General features: G+C 41.3%; 2 protein-coding genes across 9 annotated transcripts in view; one reads left to right on the plus strand and one right to left on the minus strand.

Annotated features, from left to right (window-relative positions):
* CCDC146 (coiled-coil domain containing 146) overlaps positions 1–1389 on the plus strand; it is a 97181-nt gene extending 95792 nt beyond the window's left edge. For all 4 annotated transcript variants that reach the window (XM_084811498.1, XM_084811499.1, XM_084811497.1 and 1 more), the window contains one exon: positions 597–1389. In XM_084811498.1, coding sequence (XP_084667624.1) covers positions 597–800 — 204 coding nt within the window. In that variant the 3' untranslated portion in view covers positions 801–1389. The remainder of the gene's footprint in view (positions 1–596) is intronic.
* Positions 1135–20656, minus strand: part of GSAP (gamma-secretase activating protein) — a 65614-nt gene continuing 46092 nt past the window's right edge. For 2 of the 5 annotated variants that reach the window (XM_084811502.1, XM_084811505.1), the window contains 8 exons: positions 20150–20245; positions 19139–19209; positions 16258–16352; positions 14030–14149; positions 11380–11441; positions 3964–4068; positions 3630–3723; positions 1138–2799 (listed from right to left, as the gene is read on the minus strand). In XM_084811502.1, the coding sequence (XP_084667628.1) occupies positions 2708–2799; positions 3630–3723; positions 3964–4068; positions 11380–11441; positions 14030–14149; positions 16258–16352; positions 19139–19209; positions 20150–20245 (735 nt within the window). In that variant the 3' untranslated portion in view covers positions 1138–2707. Of the gene's footprint in view, positions 2800–3629; positions 3724–3963; positions 4069–11379; positions 11442–14029; positions 14150–16257; positions 16353–19138; positions 19210–20149; positions 20246–20656 lie in introns of all 5 variants that reach the window. The other 3 variants (XM_084811501.1, XM_084811504.1, XM_084811503.1) reach the window with 3 other exon arrangements.

The raw sequence follows: 20656 nt of genomic DNA on the forward strand, positions 1-20656 counted from the left end.
GGATCCCAAAATGCTGTCCAAGCTGGCAATTCAAAGGATCTGAGAAATAAAATGTGGATTGAGACTTTTACCTAAAGTGTCTTGGCACTGGATCGAGGTTGTGGCGCTTAACTCATCAGTTTTGATAGCCATGTTATTATTAGTAAAAACCAAACATCGGAGCCATGGTACTAAACCTCCTTACTGAGACTCGATGTGACACACAAAATGTGACATAGGAGATATGTGATCAAGCCAGTTACTTAACCCTTGCAGTGCTTTGGAGAAAGGGGCAAATTAGGATGAGGAAAGGGTGCAGGAAAAAAGATTAAATATATCCTCCCTCAGTTCAACTAGCAGCTTCACACAACTGCTTTGAAGAAAAACACCCAACAGCAATCCCCCCCCCCCAAAAAAAAACACAAAACAACTTGATGGATCCCTTGCATCATGTCCTTTTTTTAAAGAGTAATTCAGGGTATCAACTGTTTTGACTGCTATTGCAGACAGCATGTGCAAACTAATGTCCTGCCTGGTTCTGTTGAAAATGTAGCACTTCCAAGAAGTATTTTGTGCAATAGCCTGTATTTAATCAGTTACAAATTCTGTTTTTACAGCGTGCTGTAGAAGACGAACAACATGCCTTGCCAACTAGCATATACACCACTGCTGAGCAGCGGCCCAATGCCTACATCCCAGATGAGGAAAACGTTCTCCCTCTGCCACGGCCTTACGGAGCACTGGCTCCTTTCAAGCCAGGCGAGCCTAGTGCAAATATGAGGCACATAAGGAAACCAATTGTAAAGCCAATAGAGATCTAAAAGGCTGGACTTATGGTTGTTAAATAAGAATACTGATCATTCAGAGCCTACTTTGTGTTCAGCACCAATGGCAGTATTCCCCCAGATGTTAATAGGGCTGGATTGAAGCTTTATAGACCGAGCAATGCTGTTGCCACCCAAAGCACTCCCCTGTTTCATGCAAGCCCTCATGAAACAAATGGCGTTGTTCAGTATGGCTTGGTGAACTGCATTCCTTAAATGGCTGAATGGGGGGGGGGGGGGGAAATCAAACATTTTTATCAAATGTTTTAGTGTCAGCAAAAAAAAATGTCCATAAGTAATTACAAGTAGTAAATACACTGAGATAGTCATCAGTACCATACCTTTCCTTTTATGCATTTAGAATCCAAACATTTAAGGCAATGTTTTGAAATGTAAGGAGACTGTGCAATAATCCAAGTAGTATAATGGTTTTATCTCCCACACTTTATACAATAATGTATTAACATTAGAAATCTGTAGCTTCTTGTTACATACAAATGTTTGACACTCTCGTTCATTGCACAAATAAAAGGAACTCTGTAGTAAAATGAGGTTGTGACACTTATTTAAATTAGTGATTACATCTGTTTCTTGCAGAAAAAACCTGGTAACTTTTAATATCTATATTACAGAGGTGAGGGAAGTCTTACTACACAGATTCAAAGGGAAGGTTCCTGCACCTAGATAGACAAAAATGAACCTGGCATTTTTTTTCCCCTAAATTGTGTTTGCTTTCATAGTGTAGTGATGCTTTGATTAAAAAGGACTTACTATACAAAACTCTGAAGGAACAGTCCTATTGGAACAGGATACCTAAGTATGCAACATCTAACTTAAAGGCTTCTTCTTCATTTTTGTTTACTACAATCAAAACACGTGTAGTTACCAAAAAATCTATTATACAAGTAAAATTACATCAGTTTAATGGTATGCCAGCATTCAGGAAACTGAAAAAACTTTTCCCAGTTATTCTATTGTTGTTAGAAACCACAGCTAAAAAACAAAACAGGGAGCCTAGTGCTGTATAAACAGGTGAGAAATGAACGCCAGGCATATGGCTATTTTCTAAATAGTAACTTCTTTTCACATTGACACTCAATCTAGATCTAGAATCAGTACAAACAATTCAATCTAAATTAAACATGCTTAATCCTATTGATTTCAATGGAAGAAATTAAGCCAAATGCATACCTCTCCCACCAAAATCAATGGAATTTAATAGTGCTTAACTTAAAACTGGATCATGCCCAGTGGAAGTTAACAAGGTAGAATATTGAAATAAATATATCAGAGTAAAAATTTATCTTTTGCAGTAGTTACTCACAGGAGCGAAATACACTCAAGGAAGATGATATTCTATTAAGTCCTCAGCTAGTTACACTGAGCAAGGACATTAATGCCCATTTCCAAAGCTATACAATTACGACCATTATTTACAATGAGCTATTTTTATTTGCCATCCTGGATTTTTCATGCTGCTTAAGCTCATGAATGTATCCCATCTATACATCAGTGTACAACAGCTGCCAGTTTCTTATTGCTCCACCAAGAAGTTATTCCTTTCTTCCTCACTCCATATTTATAGTTTTTAACATGAAAGAATCTGAATTAGAATGAGTACAACAGACAAATTTATAATACCGTGTAGCTACCCAAATGTGACTGGTTTGGGGGCAAAGCAACATCAAAAATATATCCCATTAACAACAAAGAGTCATCATACCAAACTCTCCATAAGCAGAGGTGTTAGTATTTCTCCTGAAAACGATCATAATTGCAGTTTCACACCAGTCTACTAAAATCCAAAATTCTCTTTTCTCTAGCACTTAATTGCCCACTTGTTAATAGACACTGCAAAGCTGGGATGCTGCTGAGGTAACCATTTTGTTTTCAGTAAGCAATACTTAAAGACCTAAGAGCATAGTTGTGTGCTTCAGTGCCAACTCTTCAACAGACCTTGCATTCACGATCTCTTGTTCCACAGAAGCTGCCCATCCTAGGAAAGACCATGCAGAATATTTATATGACAGGATTAATTTTGCTACTGGTGGATACTCATGTGACCAAAGTTGCTAATCCCAGATTGCATTGTTTGCTCCTGATATTATCAGAAGTGCAACAGTTTGTTTCACTTTTATTCATAGACAATAACTGTAAAACACACAAACTTCTCCTAGTTAGCAGTAAACCTCTGACCAGAAACGAGAAATACTGAGAAAACCATTACAGTCACATTGGCTTCCTGACTTTTCTTTACATGTCATGTGCCTTTCCAAGTACAATACAAGATGGGGGATGCATTCATCAGTCAAGCTGCAACAGAGGTCACAGGCTAGCCTAGTTGGGTAGCTGAGGAAATCATAGGTACTGAAAAACCACTTTCCTGTAATATAGTTCAGGTCACACTGATAGCATATGGCAACTCCCATCACATCATCATGGCTGTTGTGGTTACTTCTCACAGTGGCAGACCTAATGGAGTTTCCGTATGTACCCAGCGTGATGTGGGTGCAGATCAAATACATCAAATACATTGATGTATTTTGTAACACATTTAATAAGTACAACAGAAGTGATAAAAACTGCTGTTAGCCTTGACTCTTCAACCATAACAATCCTCTATTCCAGTTAGATCTTTTTATAACCCTAAGTCAGCCTTCCCTGACCTAGTGCCATGCTGGCTGGGAAAGACGGAAGGTGCAGTCCAACACATCTGAAGGGCACCAGGTTGGGGAAGTCTGGCCTAAAAGGACAAGATACTAGCAAGATGAGATATATTTTTAAATCAAAAAGGAACCAAGCAGAGAAGTGTAGGAGCATAGTTACCTTGACACTCTACCTCTGCTAACATATTGACCAAATAGTTGAGCGGAAGAAATTCAATTCGGGTAGACAGTCTGTCCACTACTACCGTATTGTGCTGTAAAGGAAAATATATATTTAGGCTAAAGTACTGAATTTAAAATATTCTATTGTGAATTAAGTACAGCCCTTTAACATCTATGCCTCAATTCCTCCACAGCCCCTCGTCCTTTTCACTGTGTGCTCATAACCTGGACGCTCCAATGCCATTCAAGTAAAGGAAGGTTTGCAGGTATCCGTATAGCCTGGAAAGAGTTTGGGATTTATTCTAAAGATGTGATTGAAGTCAAGCTCTTACCCGTTTATTCCTGAATTTCTCAAGCAAGCGTTTCACATAGTTCCTTGCAACAATGTTAGAGCTTACAGGATGATTCCACAGCTGACAGACCTTGTGACCAGTTGCCTGTAAAACAAAAGAAAAGGTTAGACGTCCAAAGTGTGTGTAGCAAGTGAAGCTTTGATACTGGATCAGTTCCTTCTGGGATTAATTTTATCTGCCCAAATAATCATTAACAAATTATGTAACGGCATGAACAACCTTTTCAGATATAGGATGCGTGTAGACGGGATTTCCTTTGTCAATAATGGAAGGGGAGCTCTATTAACAAATGGCATGCTTTCCCCTGCCATAGCAAAAACCCTGCTTGTACAATGCAGCTGTCACGCTCAGAGGAAGCATTAGAACTCCCAGAAACTGAGAGTGCCCCAAATCAGACACTGCCTCCAGACCAGGAGGAGCCTGGGCCCTCCAAGGAGATGGCTGCAGGTCCATCCCTGTCATGGGGAGGAGACTCTGCCTTGGAGGCAGAGGCTGAAAACCCCCTACCCCAGGACAGTCATCACTTCAAGCAACAAACCAGTAGAGCTCCTGTGAAAAGGACTCCTCATGAGTAGGGCTCTGGCCAGAGAGCTAATGTACTGCAGCTGAGCTCTGGGTGGGGCTCAGGCTCTGGTGATAAAAGCCTTCAGTGTCTGCCAGCCAGGGCTGGAAACACTACTCTTTCATTTCCAGTGCCTTCCACCTTGTCTCCTGGACCTTGCCTTGTGATTGATGCTCTGTGCTACCAACCCTTGGACTTCTGCTTGTACAGTGTGTAACATATATGACTGCTTGTGTTTTGACCTTTGCCTGCTATCTTGACCACCTTTGCCTTAGCCTGATCCCCCAAACAGACTGAAACCTGTGTGCTTGAACATTTGCCTGTTTGTTACCTTGCTTTTTGGTCAGCCCCTTCACTCAAGAGTCTGCTGCAGCCAACACAGAACAGTGGCTGCACTCTTTAGACTCCAGAAGCCAGATGCAGCCCAGAAGGGTGCTTCCAGCGTTCCACTAGTACACCGCACTGGCTTTATCCGCCCCACAGACAAAAGTCCGTGCTGTTGAATGCCACGTGCTTGCATCCTTTCCTTGTTACCCTTTGCATGGCTTGCTCCTTCTAATCCACCAATGAAAGAATCAGGACAATCTTTTGCTGGTTGGTGCAAGATACATGTGTCAAAAAGGGACAAAAGCTGAATTTTCTTAATAAACCACATACAGTGGAAGGAGCAAAATAATATTGGTTTTGCCTCCGAACCTAAATTAAAATGTAATTGAAGAGTTCTGACCCCAAGGCTTCAAATGGCCTAAGACGCAATGCTGCGGCCATTGAAGAAATGCCATACGGCTGACTCCTTAAAAAGATGTAGTAAGACAGAGCCAGCTTTGTTTTTCAATACAGCCAAATAAAGAAGCCCTTTCTGTAAGAAAGTTCAACTAGTCTTTGTTTCTTGAAATAGAAATGGCAGCCTATAGCAAGGAATGCAAGGTACACAACCAAGTTTAGCAGGGTCATGAAGACCATTTGCTCTTTTCATCCGTCTATTATTTACACAAGCAATTTAGAAATAATGTACTGAGAGAGAACCCCTTCATGGATCACTGCCCTGTTGTGGCGAAGGGGCTTGCGTAACTCAGTGAAGCCATAAACTATGCCGTGCAGGGCCACCCAAGACGGACAGGTCATGGCAGAGAGTTCTGACAAAATGTGGTCCACTGGAGAAGGAAATGGCAACCCACTCCAGTATTCTTGCCAAGAAAACCCCATGGAACGTATCACAAGGCTAAAAGAGATGACGCCGGAAGATGAGCCCCTCAGGTCGGAAGGGGTCCAATATACTACTGGGGAAGAGCAGAGGGTATTTCCAAGTAGCGCCAGAAAGAGTGAAGCGGCTGGGCCAAACCCGAAAGGACACTCAGCTGTGGATGTGTCTGGTGGTGAAAAGAAAATCCGATGCTGTAAAGAACAATATTGTTTAGGAACCTGGAATGTCAGATCAATGAATCAAGGTAAGCTGGAGGTGGTCAAACATGAGATGGCAAGATTGAACATCGACATCTTGGGAATCAGCAAACTCAAATGGACAGGCATGGGCGAATTTAATTCAGGTGACCATCATATCTACTATTGTGGGCAAGAATCCCTTAGAAGAAATGGAGTAGCACTCATAGTCAACAAAAGGGTGGGAAAAGCAGTACTGGGGTACAATCTTAAAAATGATAGAATGATCTCAGTACGAATCCAAGGCAAACCATTCAACATCACAGTAATTCAGGTCTATGCCCCAACCACTGAGGCCGAAGAAGCTGAGGTTGATAGGTTCTATGAAGACCTACAACACCTTCTAGAACTAACACCAAAAAAAGATGTCCTCTTCATCATAGGGGATTGGAATGCTAAAGTAGGAAGTCAAGAAATCACCGGGATAACAGGCAGGCATGGCCTTGGTGTACAAAATGAAGCAGGACAAAAGCTAATAGAGTTTTGCCAAGAGAACATGCTGATCATAGCAAACACTCTTTTCCAACAGCACAAGAGGCGACTCTACACATGGACGTCACCAGATGGTCAATATCGAAATCAGATTGATTATGTCCTTTGCAGCCAAAGATGGAGAAGCTCCATACAGTCAGTAAAAACAAGACCTGGAGCTGACTGTGGCTCAGATCATGAGCTACTTCTTGCAAAATTTCGGCTTAAATTGAAGAACGTCGGGAAAACCACTAAACCGTTCAGGTATGACCTAAATCATATCCCTTATGAATATACAGTGGAGGTGAGGAATAGATTTCAGGGATTAGACCTGATAGACAGAGTGCCTGAGGAACTATGGACGGAGGTCCGTAACATTGTTCAGGAGGCAGCAACGAAATCCGTCCCAAAGAAAAAGAAATGCAAGAAAGCCAAGTGGCTGTCTGATGAGGCTTTACAAGTAGCTCACGAAAGAAGGGAAGCGAAAAGCAAGGGAGAAAGGGGAAGATATACCCAACTGAATGCAGAGTTCCAGAGAATAGCAAGGAGAGACAAGAAGGCCTTCTTAAATGAACAATGCCAAGAAATCGAGGAAAACAACAGAATGGGAAAGACTAGAGATCTCTTCAAGAAAATTGGAGATCTCAAGGGAACGTTTTGTGCAAAGACGGGCATGATAAAGAAGGCAGGGACCTAACAGAAGCAGATGAGATTAAGAAGAGGTGGCAAGAATACACAGAAGAACTATACAGGAAAGATCTGAATGTCCCTGATAGCCATGATAGTGTGGTCACTGAACTTGAGCCGGACATCCTAGAGAGTGAAGTCAAGTGGGCCTTAGGAAGCATTACTAACAATAAAGCTAGCGGAGATGACAGTCTTCCAGCCGAGCTATTTAAAATCCTAAAAGATGATGCTGTTAAAGTGCTGCATTCAATATGCCAACAAATCTGGAACACTCAACAGTGGCCACAAGACTGGAAAAGGTCAGTTTACATTCCAATTCCAAAGAAGGGCAACGCCAAAGAGTGTTCAAACTACCGCACAATTGCGCTCATTTCACATGCCAGCAAGGTGATGCTCAAAATCCTACAAGCTAGGCTTCAGCAGTATGCGAACCGAGAACTACCGGAAGTACAAGCTGGGTTTCGAAGAGGCAGAGGAACTAGAGATCAAATCGCCAACATTCGCTGCATCATGGAGAAAGCAAGAGAATTCCAGAAAAACGTCTATTTCTGCTTCATCGACTATGCTAAAGCCTTTGATTGTGTGGATCACAACAAACTGTGGCAAATTCTTAAAGTGATGGGAGTACCAGACCACCTTACCTGTCTCCTGAGAAACCTGTACGAGGGTCAAGAAGCAACAGTAAGAACCAGACATGGAACAACCGATTGGTTCAAAATTGGGAAAGGAGTACGACAAGGCTGCATATTGTCGCCCTGCTTATTTAACTTATATGCAGAGTACATCATGAGAAATGCCGGATTGGATGAATCAGAGGTCGGAATTAAGATTGCCGGGAGAATTATCAACAACCTCCGATATGCAGACGATACCACCCTAATGGCAGAAAGCGAAGAGGATCTCAAGAGCCTCTTGTTGAGGGTGAAAGAGGAGAGTGCAAAAGCTGGTTTGAAACTCAACGTTAAAAAAACTAAGATCATGTCATCTGGCCCTATCACTTCCTGGCATATAGTAGGGGAAGAAATGGAAGCAGTGACAGATTTTACTTTCTTGGGCTCCAAGATCACCGCAGATGGTGACTGTAGCCATGAAATTAAAAGACGCTTGCTCCTTGGGAGGAATGCTATGGCAAACCTAGACAGCATAGTAAGAAGCAGAGACATCACCTTGCCGACAAAGGTCCGTCTAATCAAAGCTATGGTTTTCCCAGTAGTAATGTATGGCTGTGAGAGCTGGACTATAAGGAAGGCTGAGCGCCGAAGAATCGATGCTTTCGAACTGTGGTGCTGGAGAAGACTCTTACGAGTCCCCTGGACTGCAAGGAGGTCAAATCAGTCAATCCTAAAGGAAATCAACCCTGACTGCTCATTGGAAGGACAGATAATGAAGCTGAAGCTCCAATATTTTGGCCACCTAATGCGAAGAGAAAACTCCCTGGAAAAGACCCTGATGCTGGGAAAGACTGAAGGCAAAAGGAGAAGGGGACGGCAGAGGATGAGATGGCTAGATAGCATCACGGATGCAATGAATATGAACTTGAGCACGCTCCGGGAGAGAGCGCAGGACAGGAAGGCCTGGCGTGCTATGGTCCATGGGGTCATGAAGAGTCGGACACGACTGAACGACTGAACAACAACAACTGAGAGAGAAAGATGTGCTTGACTCAACAGAAGCACCATGGAGCAATTCTTAAGCATGCCTCATTCAGCCCTTGATAGAAGATACATATTACAGGAGATAAATCCACGTTAAAACTTAAGTACAAGGGACAGGAACTTTGATCTGTCACCAGCTATGTATTGTATGTGTCTCTCTTCATAACACAACACAGTATGTTTGTGTACACTGCACAGCCCTAGACTCACAGGGTACAAAGTAACAAACATGCAGCAATACGTGACTGGAAAGTACTGAACACAAATCTACTTATTACCTACAGAAGTCTCATCCTCATGCTATTTTGGGTGATGTGGACAAAAAGATTGGCTGACAACAAGCGTTTATCACAAGTACTGTGTCATAGCTAGCTCTATCATTATAGCCATACTTATGTGTATGTCTGTGGACATTCCAAACATCATCAGTTTTCACCAAGAAAGCTGAATTCCAGCGCTTCATATTTATATATACTTATTCTACTACCTTTGAGAAGCTGGCAAAGAACTATGCAGGCACTGACGTCCCACTGTTTGATTAGATATTGTTCAGGGTTTCTTAAACTACTGGATTTTGACAGTGTGGCACTTGTATGCAGCTGACAATCTCACTTCCATATTTCTGTTATATGCTGATAGCACTCAACGTGGATGGAGAACTGCTCAGAATCAATGACATTCCATAGCACAGTTAATATGACCAACTCCAATAAGCTATGCGATGAATATCAGACAACCAATAATACTTTGTGCATTAAATCCAAAAAGGCCATCTGAGCTATTAGCAATGTAAAATCTGAGCCAACAGCTTCCCTAATGGTAATACTCTGTTTAGTCTTTGAGAGTGGAAGAGGAACCACATGCAAGTTTAGTTACATTTCCTTTTCATTTCTTTGTGGTTAGGAAAAGACGAAGCACTTCATTCAGTCTGTGGGAGAAACTTCAGCTCTGTAAGGAACAAAACTTAGGCAGCTTTAAAAGGCAGCTAAACATCTTGCTAAATGCTCAGGAACCATAACAGCCCAAGCTGTCTTCTCTCAAATAGTATAGATAAACACCCTGGCAGGCTCTCAAAACACTGAGAAACACTTATTTTTAAAATCACCGCTCATAACTCTGATTTTGTTTGGACTCTGTTAGTTTTGGTTTTTATATCTTTCCATTAATTCATTTTTTATGATTTTATGTATGTTACCTTGAGCACCAGAACATGGAAAGGCTGGATATAAATGTTAAAGCATGTAACCTAGACTCTAGCAGTGCTTCCAAAGGAGGCTTTTATTGTGCAATCATCCTGCTTCAAGCATGGAATTTTATTGGGGTGGGCAGGTATCCAACACCACCCTCCTCCATTTGTAACCCCCCTTGTATTTTTCTACTGCTTTTCCTGTCCTTTTTTTCTAACCTCCCCCTCCCCCCATTAAGGGAAAGACTGAATAGCTGCATAATGCCTTTTGACTGTCCATCTGGAAGCACCATTAGAGATAGGCAGCCTGGGGGCTCATTCTGTCACCACAGATTGCATGACTGACTTGTCAGCAGAACAACAAATCCCAAGGGCTCCCCCTACTCCTCATTATACCCATTTGCTTTTTCCTGTGGAAACTGTGGCACAGCTAAAGGCCTCTTGAACCCCTTCTCCTGCCCCCCTCAGAAGTAAGGCAGGCTTGTTCGCTTCAGCTGCTAATTCTGTCTACAAGCCAAGGCACAGCCAAAAGAGGATGAATAAAACTACTACACAGGGATTGGTGTGGGGATTTAAAGGGCACAGACAGGACTTTGCCTGTTTGTGAGAGACTGAAGCACACAATAAATACCAAATGCTCCAGCGCTTTTCACAAGGGGAAGGAGGAGGACGAAGAGCCCTTGGCCAATGTTTCACTGCCCCTGTGAGGCTGAATCAGGAGGGAGAGCAAAGGTTGCTGCCTTTTCAGCCCTTGCTCACTTTAAAATATGCCCCCTGTGCAAAGTTAACCTTGAGTCCAGATTGGCAATTACATTCTCACCACTTATATCAATAAGGATCAACCGAAACAATGGTAAGGATAAGTGAATTTTCAACACACTACTGCGGGTAGCCATTTTTATAGTTATCCAGAACACCTTCTTAAGACTGGGTTCATCAAGTAGGGAGAACATAAAAATTCAAGACAAAGATTCCTTCCCTTAGAGAGAAAAACTAAATTTTAGGCTACAACGCTATGCATACTGATGCAGGAATAAGCCCCACTGAACTCACTGGGACTTGCTTCTAAGTAAATATGCTTAGAATCAGGCTGTTAATGTTAACTGGGACAAAAGCGGGCAATGCACAGAGACCCCTCACTACATCCTCAGGCAGAATCACATTCCAATTACAGCTTCATTGTAGGGGAGCGTTTCAAATGCCCAATGGATTTGTCTTTATCCCCTATAAACCCCATTTCTAAGATTTTTGTGGGTCTAACCTAAGAGAATAAAATATATCGGCGGAGCTTATCCACGGTATCAAAAAACGCAAGTTCACTGCAAACAGATCCCAGATACGCGCACGCACGCGCACACACACACACACACACACGGCCACCAAAATCACGTTACCTCCGGCAGCCTAGTGAGGATACTCAGTTTGAGCTTTTCATTCTTTTCAGTGTTGTCCAGTTCTACAATAAAATAAAATAAAATAAAGATACAAGAAAAGAAAAAAGAAAAGGTGCTGACTACACAAACATTACTTTGAATCCTTGCTCAGCTTAATTTACCCCGATCAGCATTAACTTTGCAATATTTTAGCATATCCTATTTCCTGTGTACAGGTGTACCACACATGTCAGGTTCTATGCCCAGGCGATTTCTAATATGTTTAATACCAACAGGCGGGCAGTAGTAAACTTAATAAATCCTAGAATACAAAACAATATATTTCAGTTAATGGCATACATACAATGGCAGCTAGTAACCAGTGGCCAAGGTAAGAAGGGCATTTGGCAGGGGCATGCTGATTAAAGCTTTAGTGGAAATCCCTTCCAATGACTCCACCTTTCAACCATGCCTAGGGCTTTTCCCCTTTTTGGTGGTAGAGGTCCTTTGCCTTTAACAACTGCTCGCTGTGCAGAAATTCAATACGTGAAGCTTCCCCAAGCATGTAGATGTAGCAATGGGTAAATCTGTACCTGTTGAATTTCTGTCTTTCATACAGCTGCTAAAAGACATAGCAGCCCTGCCAGAAAAAAAGGCAGCCACCTTTTTGCACGTGCATGCTTGCAATGTGCGCGCACACACACAGGGTTCGATCCAGATTTAGTCATGCTTTGAGTAGACCCATTAAAATCAATAGAATAATCAGTCATGACTAACTTAAGTCCTATTGATTTCACTGGGTCTACTCTAGGTATGATAAAATCTGGATCCAACTCACACTCTAGTGTATATCAACCTCAGACTTTCAGTGTCCTGAAATCCTCCACAGTACAAGAAGGTTTCCCTCCCTCTTTTACAAGGAGATTCAAAAACCTGGAGCGGTGAGCAACAATGTTTACAGTGGGGAACCCCCATCTCCACAGCACAGCTTAATTTTATCAGCTAAGTTCTGTTGCAATCGTAAATTAAATTGTACTTCTCTTGCTAAGCACATACAACATACATAAATATATTTGCCATGGAATGGGACTTATGGAATGAAAAATGTGAAAATTACAGATATGATCCAGAATTCCAGCAATTAATACATGGGGTTAATTTATCTTGAGATGATTTTTCCTTCTCATCTTCCTTCATGAAAATTAAGCAGCCATTACTAATCAATTAGCAGAAACATTAAAACAAGAATATTTTTGCATTTCGTAGCATTTTCTTATTTGTGATACATATGACGGACTATACAATATAGTCTGCTTTTCTACCAAAAAAGCCCTTCAAAGCAGCTTGAAACATATAAAAATATTTAAGTATGCCAATAACTTTAATTCCTCATCTGAATAAGATGGAGCAAAAATGGCATCAAATGTAGTTGGCATCAAATGGCCAGCAGTAAATATTAGCAAGAACTCAAGAGTGCAGATTGTGCAATACCCATTTGTGCATTACTGTTGTGGTTTATCAGCAGTTACCACATAACTAAACTTTTTAGAGTAAGTTGTTGGAGCCAAATTTTTCTTCAGCTCAGCTACAAGGAGATGGTAAATTAAGTAAAAAGTCTTGAGTATACTGAAACAGATGTTTAAAAATAAGGCCAAACTAAATATGGTAGTCATCACTGGTTGACACAGAAAACATCAATCCCACACGGGGTTCCTTCTCCTCTCCTTGTAATGTCTCATTACAGAAATGTGCCACACATTTCTCCAGCAGCAGGCCATAATGATGCGGGGGGCAGGGCGGACAGTGCCACATGCTTTCTTAACAACTAATTAAAAGAGAACTCAACATGGGGTTGCTATAAATCACCATTCTGGTCTAGTGCAGATATTTAAGTATTATTAACTTCAGTATAGTAAAGTAACATATTAAACTCTTAACCGGAAGATTCTCAGTTTCTAGGAATCATGACATCCCTTATTGCCACAAAACACAAACTTTAACGGGTTAGTTCAGAAGAAAATTAATGTTGCTAAATAAAATATAGAAAAACCTAACCCGCAACATCAGTTTCTCTGCCAGGCTTTTTATTTTAGAAACCTCCACTTTCAAGACTGATCAGAAGATTAGTTCAGTCAAATTAGTTGCTTCATTAGTAAGAGGCTGCCTTGCTCCCTGGATGGGCTAACGGGAACTGAACTGAACTGAACAAACTATACAAGCAAAAGTACAAGAGAAGAGATTTACAACGTAAAATGAGCTTAGAGGGGAATGCTGTGGGCAGGTTACTGTAAAGCTGGAGCGCTGAGAGCTCTCTTGGAAATGGTCCCTTTTCTCCCAGGACATTTCAACATAGCAAGTGCAAGTACTAGTTCAGCATGGTATAATCAAATGGTTCAACACAGTAAGAAAATACACGTACACAAAATGTACATCAAATTATTGGAAATGTATTTATTTTAAATCCAGATTATATCAGTTTATAGAAATAAAATATGGCCAACCTAATAAAACGTTTCTCCTTTCTTTCTAACTCTTGTTTGTCCGTGTGAATTCAGTTAAATTAGATAATTAAGGAATACTATATATCAAAATTACACTTGCTACTTGAAAAGTATTCCATTCAGAGTTTCTGCCAGATAATGAGCTATCTGGCATGCAAAATTCACCTTACCTTTCAAAAGTTTTATGACACACTTTTCTGTTAAATGTAGCACTCCATGGTCAATGTAATGCAAGAGTGTGTGCAAAGGGAGACATCGCATTCCCAGCCCCATATGCAGAGTATGAAATCCTGCATTGAAAGAAAGAAATCTGATGATGGGAACAGAAATGCAAACGTCTTAAAAGAAACTAATCACAGTAGTAAATTATTAGCTGCAAAGATAACATATATAAAATTATCCCCAGACAGAGCAATCCTATGTCCCCTAGATAGCATCCAGACGAGATAGGACCTTTTGGTTTCCCAGCGCTACAAGCCTGTAGCCAGGAAACCATGCTCCCCGCCCTCTCCTTGCCAGGATGGAGAGAACTGAGCACCGCTGCCTCCGTGATCATAACATGGCGCACAGAAGGGTGAAAACGGGGCGTTTCTGGGGGCAGGGATGGGAGGAGACCACGGAAGCTGTTTTAGACAGCTCCCTGTGTGGTCTCCAGCCCCGTCCCTGCCCACTCCCCGAATCCTCTCCTCCGTGCTGCTTCCCCGCTGCACTGGAGAGGCTGTCACCTCCGACTTCAGGGGAGGTTGTAGGCACCCGTCTATCTCTATAGGACCACGCCCTAAATACCATTATGAGCTTTGGGGTTCCTGATAGGAAGTTGTTTAGAAATTCAGGGTTCTGGCACTACAACACGCATTTATAGGAAGCTTGTCAGAACATAACATTAACCTACTCTAATCACTTACACAAAAAATGTCTTTGTGAACCTAAGTAATGACCTCTTTCCTCTACAACATGGCAGCATCTACCTACAAAAATGTATACCTAGATTTGGACCCAGAGAATGTTAACATTTTTTAACTGTTGAGACTAGTGTAGTAGCACTTAGGTCATATCAGCACGAAAGCCCACCATGATTAAGGCTGGCCAACCTTCCCACTTAAAACCAGGATTGGAAACCAGCTTCATACTCTTGCATGTATTACCCTTTCATTCAAGCGAGTATCAAACCATGAACCTTTCAAGTCAGTTATGAGGTAGGCAGTATGTAGTTCTCTATCATCTCATTAATAAAGATGAAATACAATTCTTTGCATTTAAAAAAACTCTCCTCGAAAAACCCTCCCAGAACCTGTCTTGCACAGAAGGCACTGTCATGTTCATCTGTCATCACCCATCACCAAAAACAGCAGTGAAGGAGATCAGAAATTAATGTTTCTGTTCAGACAAAAATGAGCCTGTTTCCCCAGCACATGGTTATGCAGCCACTCACCATGGTCTCACAACTAACAAGATGATTAGCCAAGTTTTCCGGCAAGAACATTCTCAACTGAATTAAAACTAGGCCAAATCTAAAAGATCCGATTATAAACCCTTTGCCACTTCGGCAAGTTATGCAGCAACATGGGATACATGTTGCTGTGAGGTCATTTCTCCAAAGTTTCTTCTTAGAAATCTGCCTGCTGCTAACAGTGCAGTCAACATCAGAAGGACAATTACTCTGTACATGGATGGCCCCTCTGTTTGGGCCACGCACCACTGGCTCAGAATAAGATGAATATCTAGTCTAGGGGCTCAAGAATGTAGAACAGGCATTCATGAGGGACAGCTTTAAAATGTATTTAGATTTAAGATCTCAACATGGATTGAAATGATATATGGTTCACTTTCAGAAAGGATAATAAACGGTCAAAAGTCTACATAGTTTTCACTTTAATGAGCGGTATGGCAAAGGTTTTCTTTATATCTATATATCTTTACAGGGTGAGAAACCTATGGCCCTCCAGATGTTCTTGGGCCCCAGTTCCCAGCAGCCCCATCCAACATGGCCAATGGTCAGGGATGATGGGAGCTGCAATCCAACCACATTTGGAGAGACATAGGTTCCTCACCTCTGTTTTATATATAGATCCATTTTGGGACTGAACTAAAGTTAATTTAGCTTTGGTGAATTATTACTTAGAATAAAACTAGCCTCCATAAGAAAGACTATGATTTATTACATGCATATTTTACCCTCCTCCAAGGAGCTTAGTGAAAAGAACCATGTACATTGTCCTAATATAATTTACTCTCACAACAGCCCTAAGAAATAGGTTATGCTGAGACATAAAAACTGGCTCAAAGTCATCCAGTGATCTCTCTAGTGGAGTGGGAACCTGAACTCCCAGTCCAACACTCTTACTACTACACCATACTAAGTAAATGAAACATACAGCTCTACTGTCCTGGGGCTTACCGGGAGGCAAGGGCATGCACATTCCATTTGCAGCCTGTAGAATCTGACACATTATGTGGAAAACAACGCTCTCATTCGATTTTACTTGCTGTCTGCTGTGTGAAAAACAAGACCAGCATAGTAATAAGCAAAGCACTATATTTCCTTAAAGCCCCTTCAGTATTCATAGTTTGGCTTCATAAGCCATAGTTTATACAGCCAGATATGAGCATGCACATGCCTTCCTTGCCACTCCCCTCATGCTACGGCTTTGACCCAGATACCTGGGGGTTTTAACCAGAGTTCCCCTTTTTCTCAAAAACCAGGATCAGATCCTAACTTGCTATCCTTGTTAGTAAACCTACATTAAACCAAAATCTTCTGTTTCAGACAAAATGGAGAACTCTGGTTTAAACAAACCAGGATCTCTGTGTCAAAAGCAACATGCGAAAGTACAAAGGGCGGGGGGAGGAAGGCGCATGTAAGCTAATCACCATGGTTAGCTAGTCATCAACCCTTTGGCTGTTTAAGTATATGCATTCTAAATCGTCATCTTGGGATTCCAACATATATCATCTACTTGTGGACCCCCAAATGTTTTGAACTACAGCTCCTGTCTGCCCTAGCCAACATAGCCAATGGTAAGGGAACATGGGAGCTGTACGCCAAAACATCTGGAGGAGTTGAAGTTGCCCACCCCTGATCTAGGTGTTTGTATTGGCATATCTACCTATCAGTCCACTGTACTGTTAGTGCTGCATCAAGACTGTCTTTCTCCAATACCTGTCTGTTGCTGTTAGTAATAGTGCTAGCAGTTCAACTCAGAGGAACACAGAGATCAGAGAATCTCTGACTCACAAACTCTACAGGACATGGCACTTTGGGTGAGATACAGTTAGCTTTCCTGTACGGTTAGGTACATTAAGGGAGGGATGCGTTCTTACCCTGTTGATCCCCTTGCTTAAAAAACTGTGGATGCCTGTACACAACTCCATCCTGCCTTCCTATCCAATGTTCTTGCTTCCAGAAAGATAGAAAGTCCCACATTTCTCATGCACATGCAGTGGATGTTATTAATGGCACACTTTTTTCTCCTATGTGATGACCAAAAGCTGAATGAAAAATTTAAAAAAACCTCACATGGTACAGCCCTTCTGGGACTGTACAACTTCAGAACGCAGGAGGAAGATGCTTGAGGAAGCCACATATTAAGGAGAAACCCTGCACAGAAAGGAGAACGCTAGGCTAGAACATCTTCTCCTACCACAACATACTATCTTTCCACATGCAGAATTTTCTTCTTCAAATGTGCAGTTCCACACCTGTATTCTCATGCAGCTGTACCATGTATTATTTCTGAATGTTGTGTTAGTATTTAGGGAGCTCATTCCACAGCCAGGGGGCTGGAGCAGAAAAGGCCCTCCTCCTTTTAATCTACTACAGCCTTGCTTATCACCTCAGTTACACTACACAAATTTGGGAACAAAATGTCTTTTTACAAATATTGGGCTTGACCAAAAAGCCAACCAAGCTGCATCAGCTCCTTTTGGTTTAAGCAGTGCACAAGTTCATTAAGGACAAGGAAAAAACCAAGATCTCATAGGAAATGACAGTTCTGAGCACAGAGTTAACTTTCTACACCAAGCTGCTGCAAATAGCATAGTCAGCGCTACTGTTACATTTATTTTAACAGGCAACAGCATGCTAGGCAGCATCACAAAATGCCCTTGGTGTAGACTACTTAGTGAAAGTCTACACCAAGGTAGATATATGGGTTGAGTACTTAAGACTCAAAACATCAGGCACAAACTGACTAGAAGAATGATTGCCCAGGGATTCCTTAAATCATATGATTTCTATCAGCAAACCCAAACTATTAAGTCCAGCAAAGTCATGGCATCCCTCTGGCTGGGATCTCAGTTAATTGGAGGCAGCACTGTAGAAAGGGCTATGGAAAAATATCATTTCCAACCTAGATGTAGTATAGACAGATGGGTCCTTGGGAAAACAATCACACTATTATTTGGATGCCTCATTAAAGTTGATCTTACTGTATATTCAGAAAATAAGGGCTTGGAAGAAAATATGTCATTGGACACCCCAATTACAGAGCAGAAGGTAAAATAAGAGCCATTACATACGCTGGGCAGAAGCAAACATATTTGCCGCCAAATACATCCAGGGGAACAATTCCAGCTCCCCAGTGTCTACGCTTGTACTGAAATGAATTATTACTCGACTGTTTACGGTACTGATGCTTTGATATATATTCCTGTTCTTGTGTTGTGGGCCAATTTGGGCACAACTATGTGGAAAAGAGTAAAGATTAAACAATGCCATTAAAACACCAATAATACTAATACTAACACTGGCTGAACAGCAGGCCTCTCCACGCCATATCATTAACTTCTTTGAGACGTCCTCTCAGTTTCAAAACTGGTCTGCCATGGGAAATGGGGAGGGGCCTGGTGTTCAATAAACACAAGCTCAGAGCTTCCCTTGGTGCACAGAACCAGTTGTGCAGCCCTTCAGGCCTTGGCCATTCTGCTGTGTGTATGAATAAGAAGTCACCTGACACTTCCTAAACTGAATGTATGACTAGAATAGATAGCCCTCAAAACTTTGAAGCTGCTATTGCAGCATAGGTCTGGCATTACATTTTAATGTGTTTCATATAGAGAACATATGTATTACTGGGGGTGTTGAATGAATGAAGAAATACATTTATTTTATCTGTATCACAGGTAATAAAAAGCCATAAGACCATGATCAACATTAAGAAATACACCAAAGAGTGAAGCCAAGAAATTATGACCGTCTCTCCACTGTCAAAGGCAAAACAAAGCACTTTTTCTGTTCTTGTCCCTATCTGTTAGTTGTTGTTTTTTAAACAACTACTTACAGAGAGAAGGTCCAGGAACCAAGACTGTATTTCTTCCAAACATTCTCCATTATCCAGCAGATTAGATCCAGCTAGAAGTATGAAGGGGAAAAAATGGTATATTTGAATTGTTACATAGAAGGCCCTCAGCTTTTCTAGTGTTACCAATCACAGGGCATCGTGCAGTTATTCCACCTTTCCCTCCGTACTGGATTCTTTGCAGTACAGAAAAGATGAAAGAAGTGGTAGGGAAATGTGGGAGGGATGCCAAGTAGAAGATGACGAAGCAGCCCCCCTGTAGGATTCAGCGAACAAGGCAGCGTGATTACGCAGTAAAAGCCTTGCCTGGAAGCACCTTTATTCTCAAATATGAGAATCCCACTAATTCAGCAAATAGGTCATCGGTATAATTAAGCAGATTCTAAGGCTGTAATCCTAAACACACTTACCGGGGAGTGAAGCCCACTGAACTTAGTGAGACATAATTCTGAGTAAATATAGTTAGAATTGTTCTGCATGGAAGCAATTCCATGTACACTTACTTTGGAGTAAGCCTCACTGAATTCAATGGAACTTACTTTTGACTCCCAAGCAGACCCACTGCTGGAATGCAACTCACCCCCTGCAAACCATCCCCAAATTATAATTCAGTTAGGCATAAAAGTTTTCCATCACTGATATAGACAGAGATTACTCGCTCCCCCATCCCCAGAATAATGACCCTACCATTCTAGGTACTTTCCTGTTCCCACAAAATGCTCACATTCAATGAAAATTGTTCAGCATGTCCTAAAATAGATGTTTAAAAAGGGATTAGGTGCGTGATCTGCCCTCACATATGGCCCCGATTTAATGCACTGGATAATTTCCCAAATCCCAAAATGCTTTTGCTTTGAAAAGCAGAAATGCTTTTTATTTAAACACCAGTGACAGAGATTGCTTGGTTACATGTAAATCCAAACACCCACCTCTAATTACTAACTCTTTCCTAAAATAATAAGCAACAGTTAACTTAAAAAAAAAAACACCAACCAATTTTGAAACATAATCCACAGCTATTTGGTCAATCTTCTTTTTGTCAACATACTGTAAGTGCCTCATGAGATGATCTTTCAACTGTACAACCATCTGTAAAAATAAACCAATAACTAAAATTCTAATGTTAATGATAGCAGGAGGGACCCTAAACAATTAAGACTAGTTGTAAAAACAAAACAAAACACCAGTTACTGTCTATGCCTTTATCAGAAGAGCATAATATTAAGCATGCTGGCTATCATTACAAATTGTTGCCAAACACATAAACAACAGTGCAATCCTATGTATGCTTGCTCAGAGTTAAGTCCTCCTGTGTTCAGTTGGTCTTGCCCCTAGATAAATGACCAAAAGATTTGCAACCTAGGTCTGGAAATCAGAAAATATAAACATAAGAGACAATAATTTGTTCAGCAGATTAATATTGTGCTGGGACTGTAATGAGAGCAACAGCAGTTTTACACAGCTCAATGTGGGAACACCAGTAACAGCCAATATAATTAC

Source organism: Heloderma suspectum, chromosome 7 (assembly GCF_057233095.1).
Source record: "Heloderma suspectum isolate Gila_16-S chromosome 7, 16-S_ref, whole genome shotgun sequence".
Classification (NCBI taxonomy): domain Eukaryota; kingdom Metazoa; phylum Chordata; class Lepidosauria; order Squamata; family Helodermatidae; genus Heloderma; species Heloderma suspectum.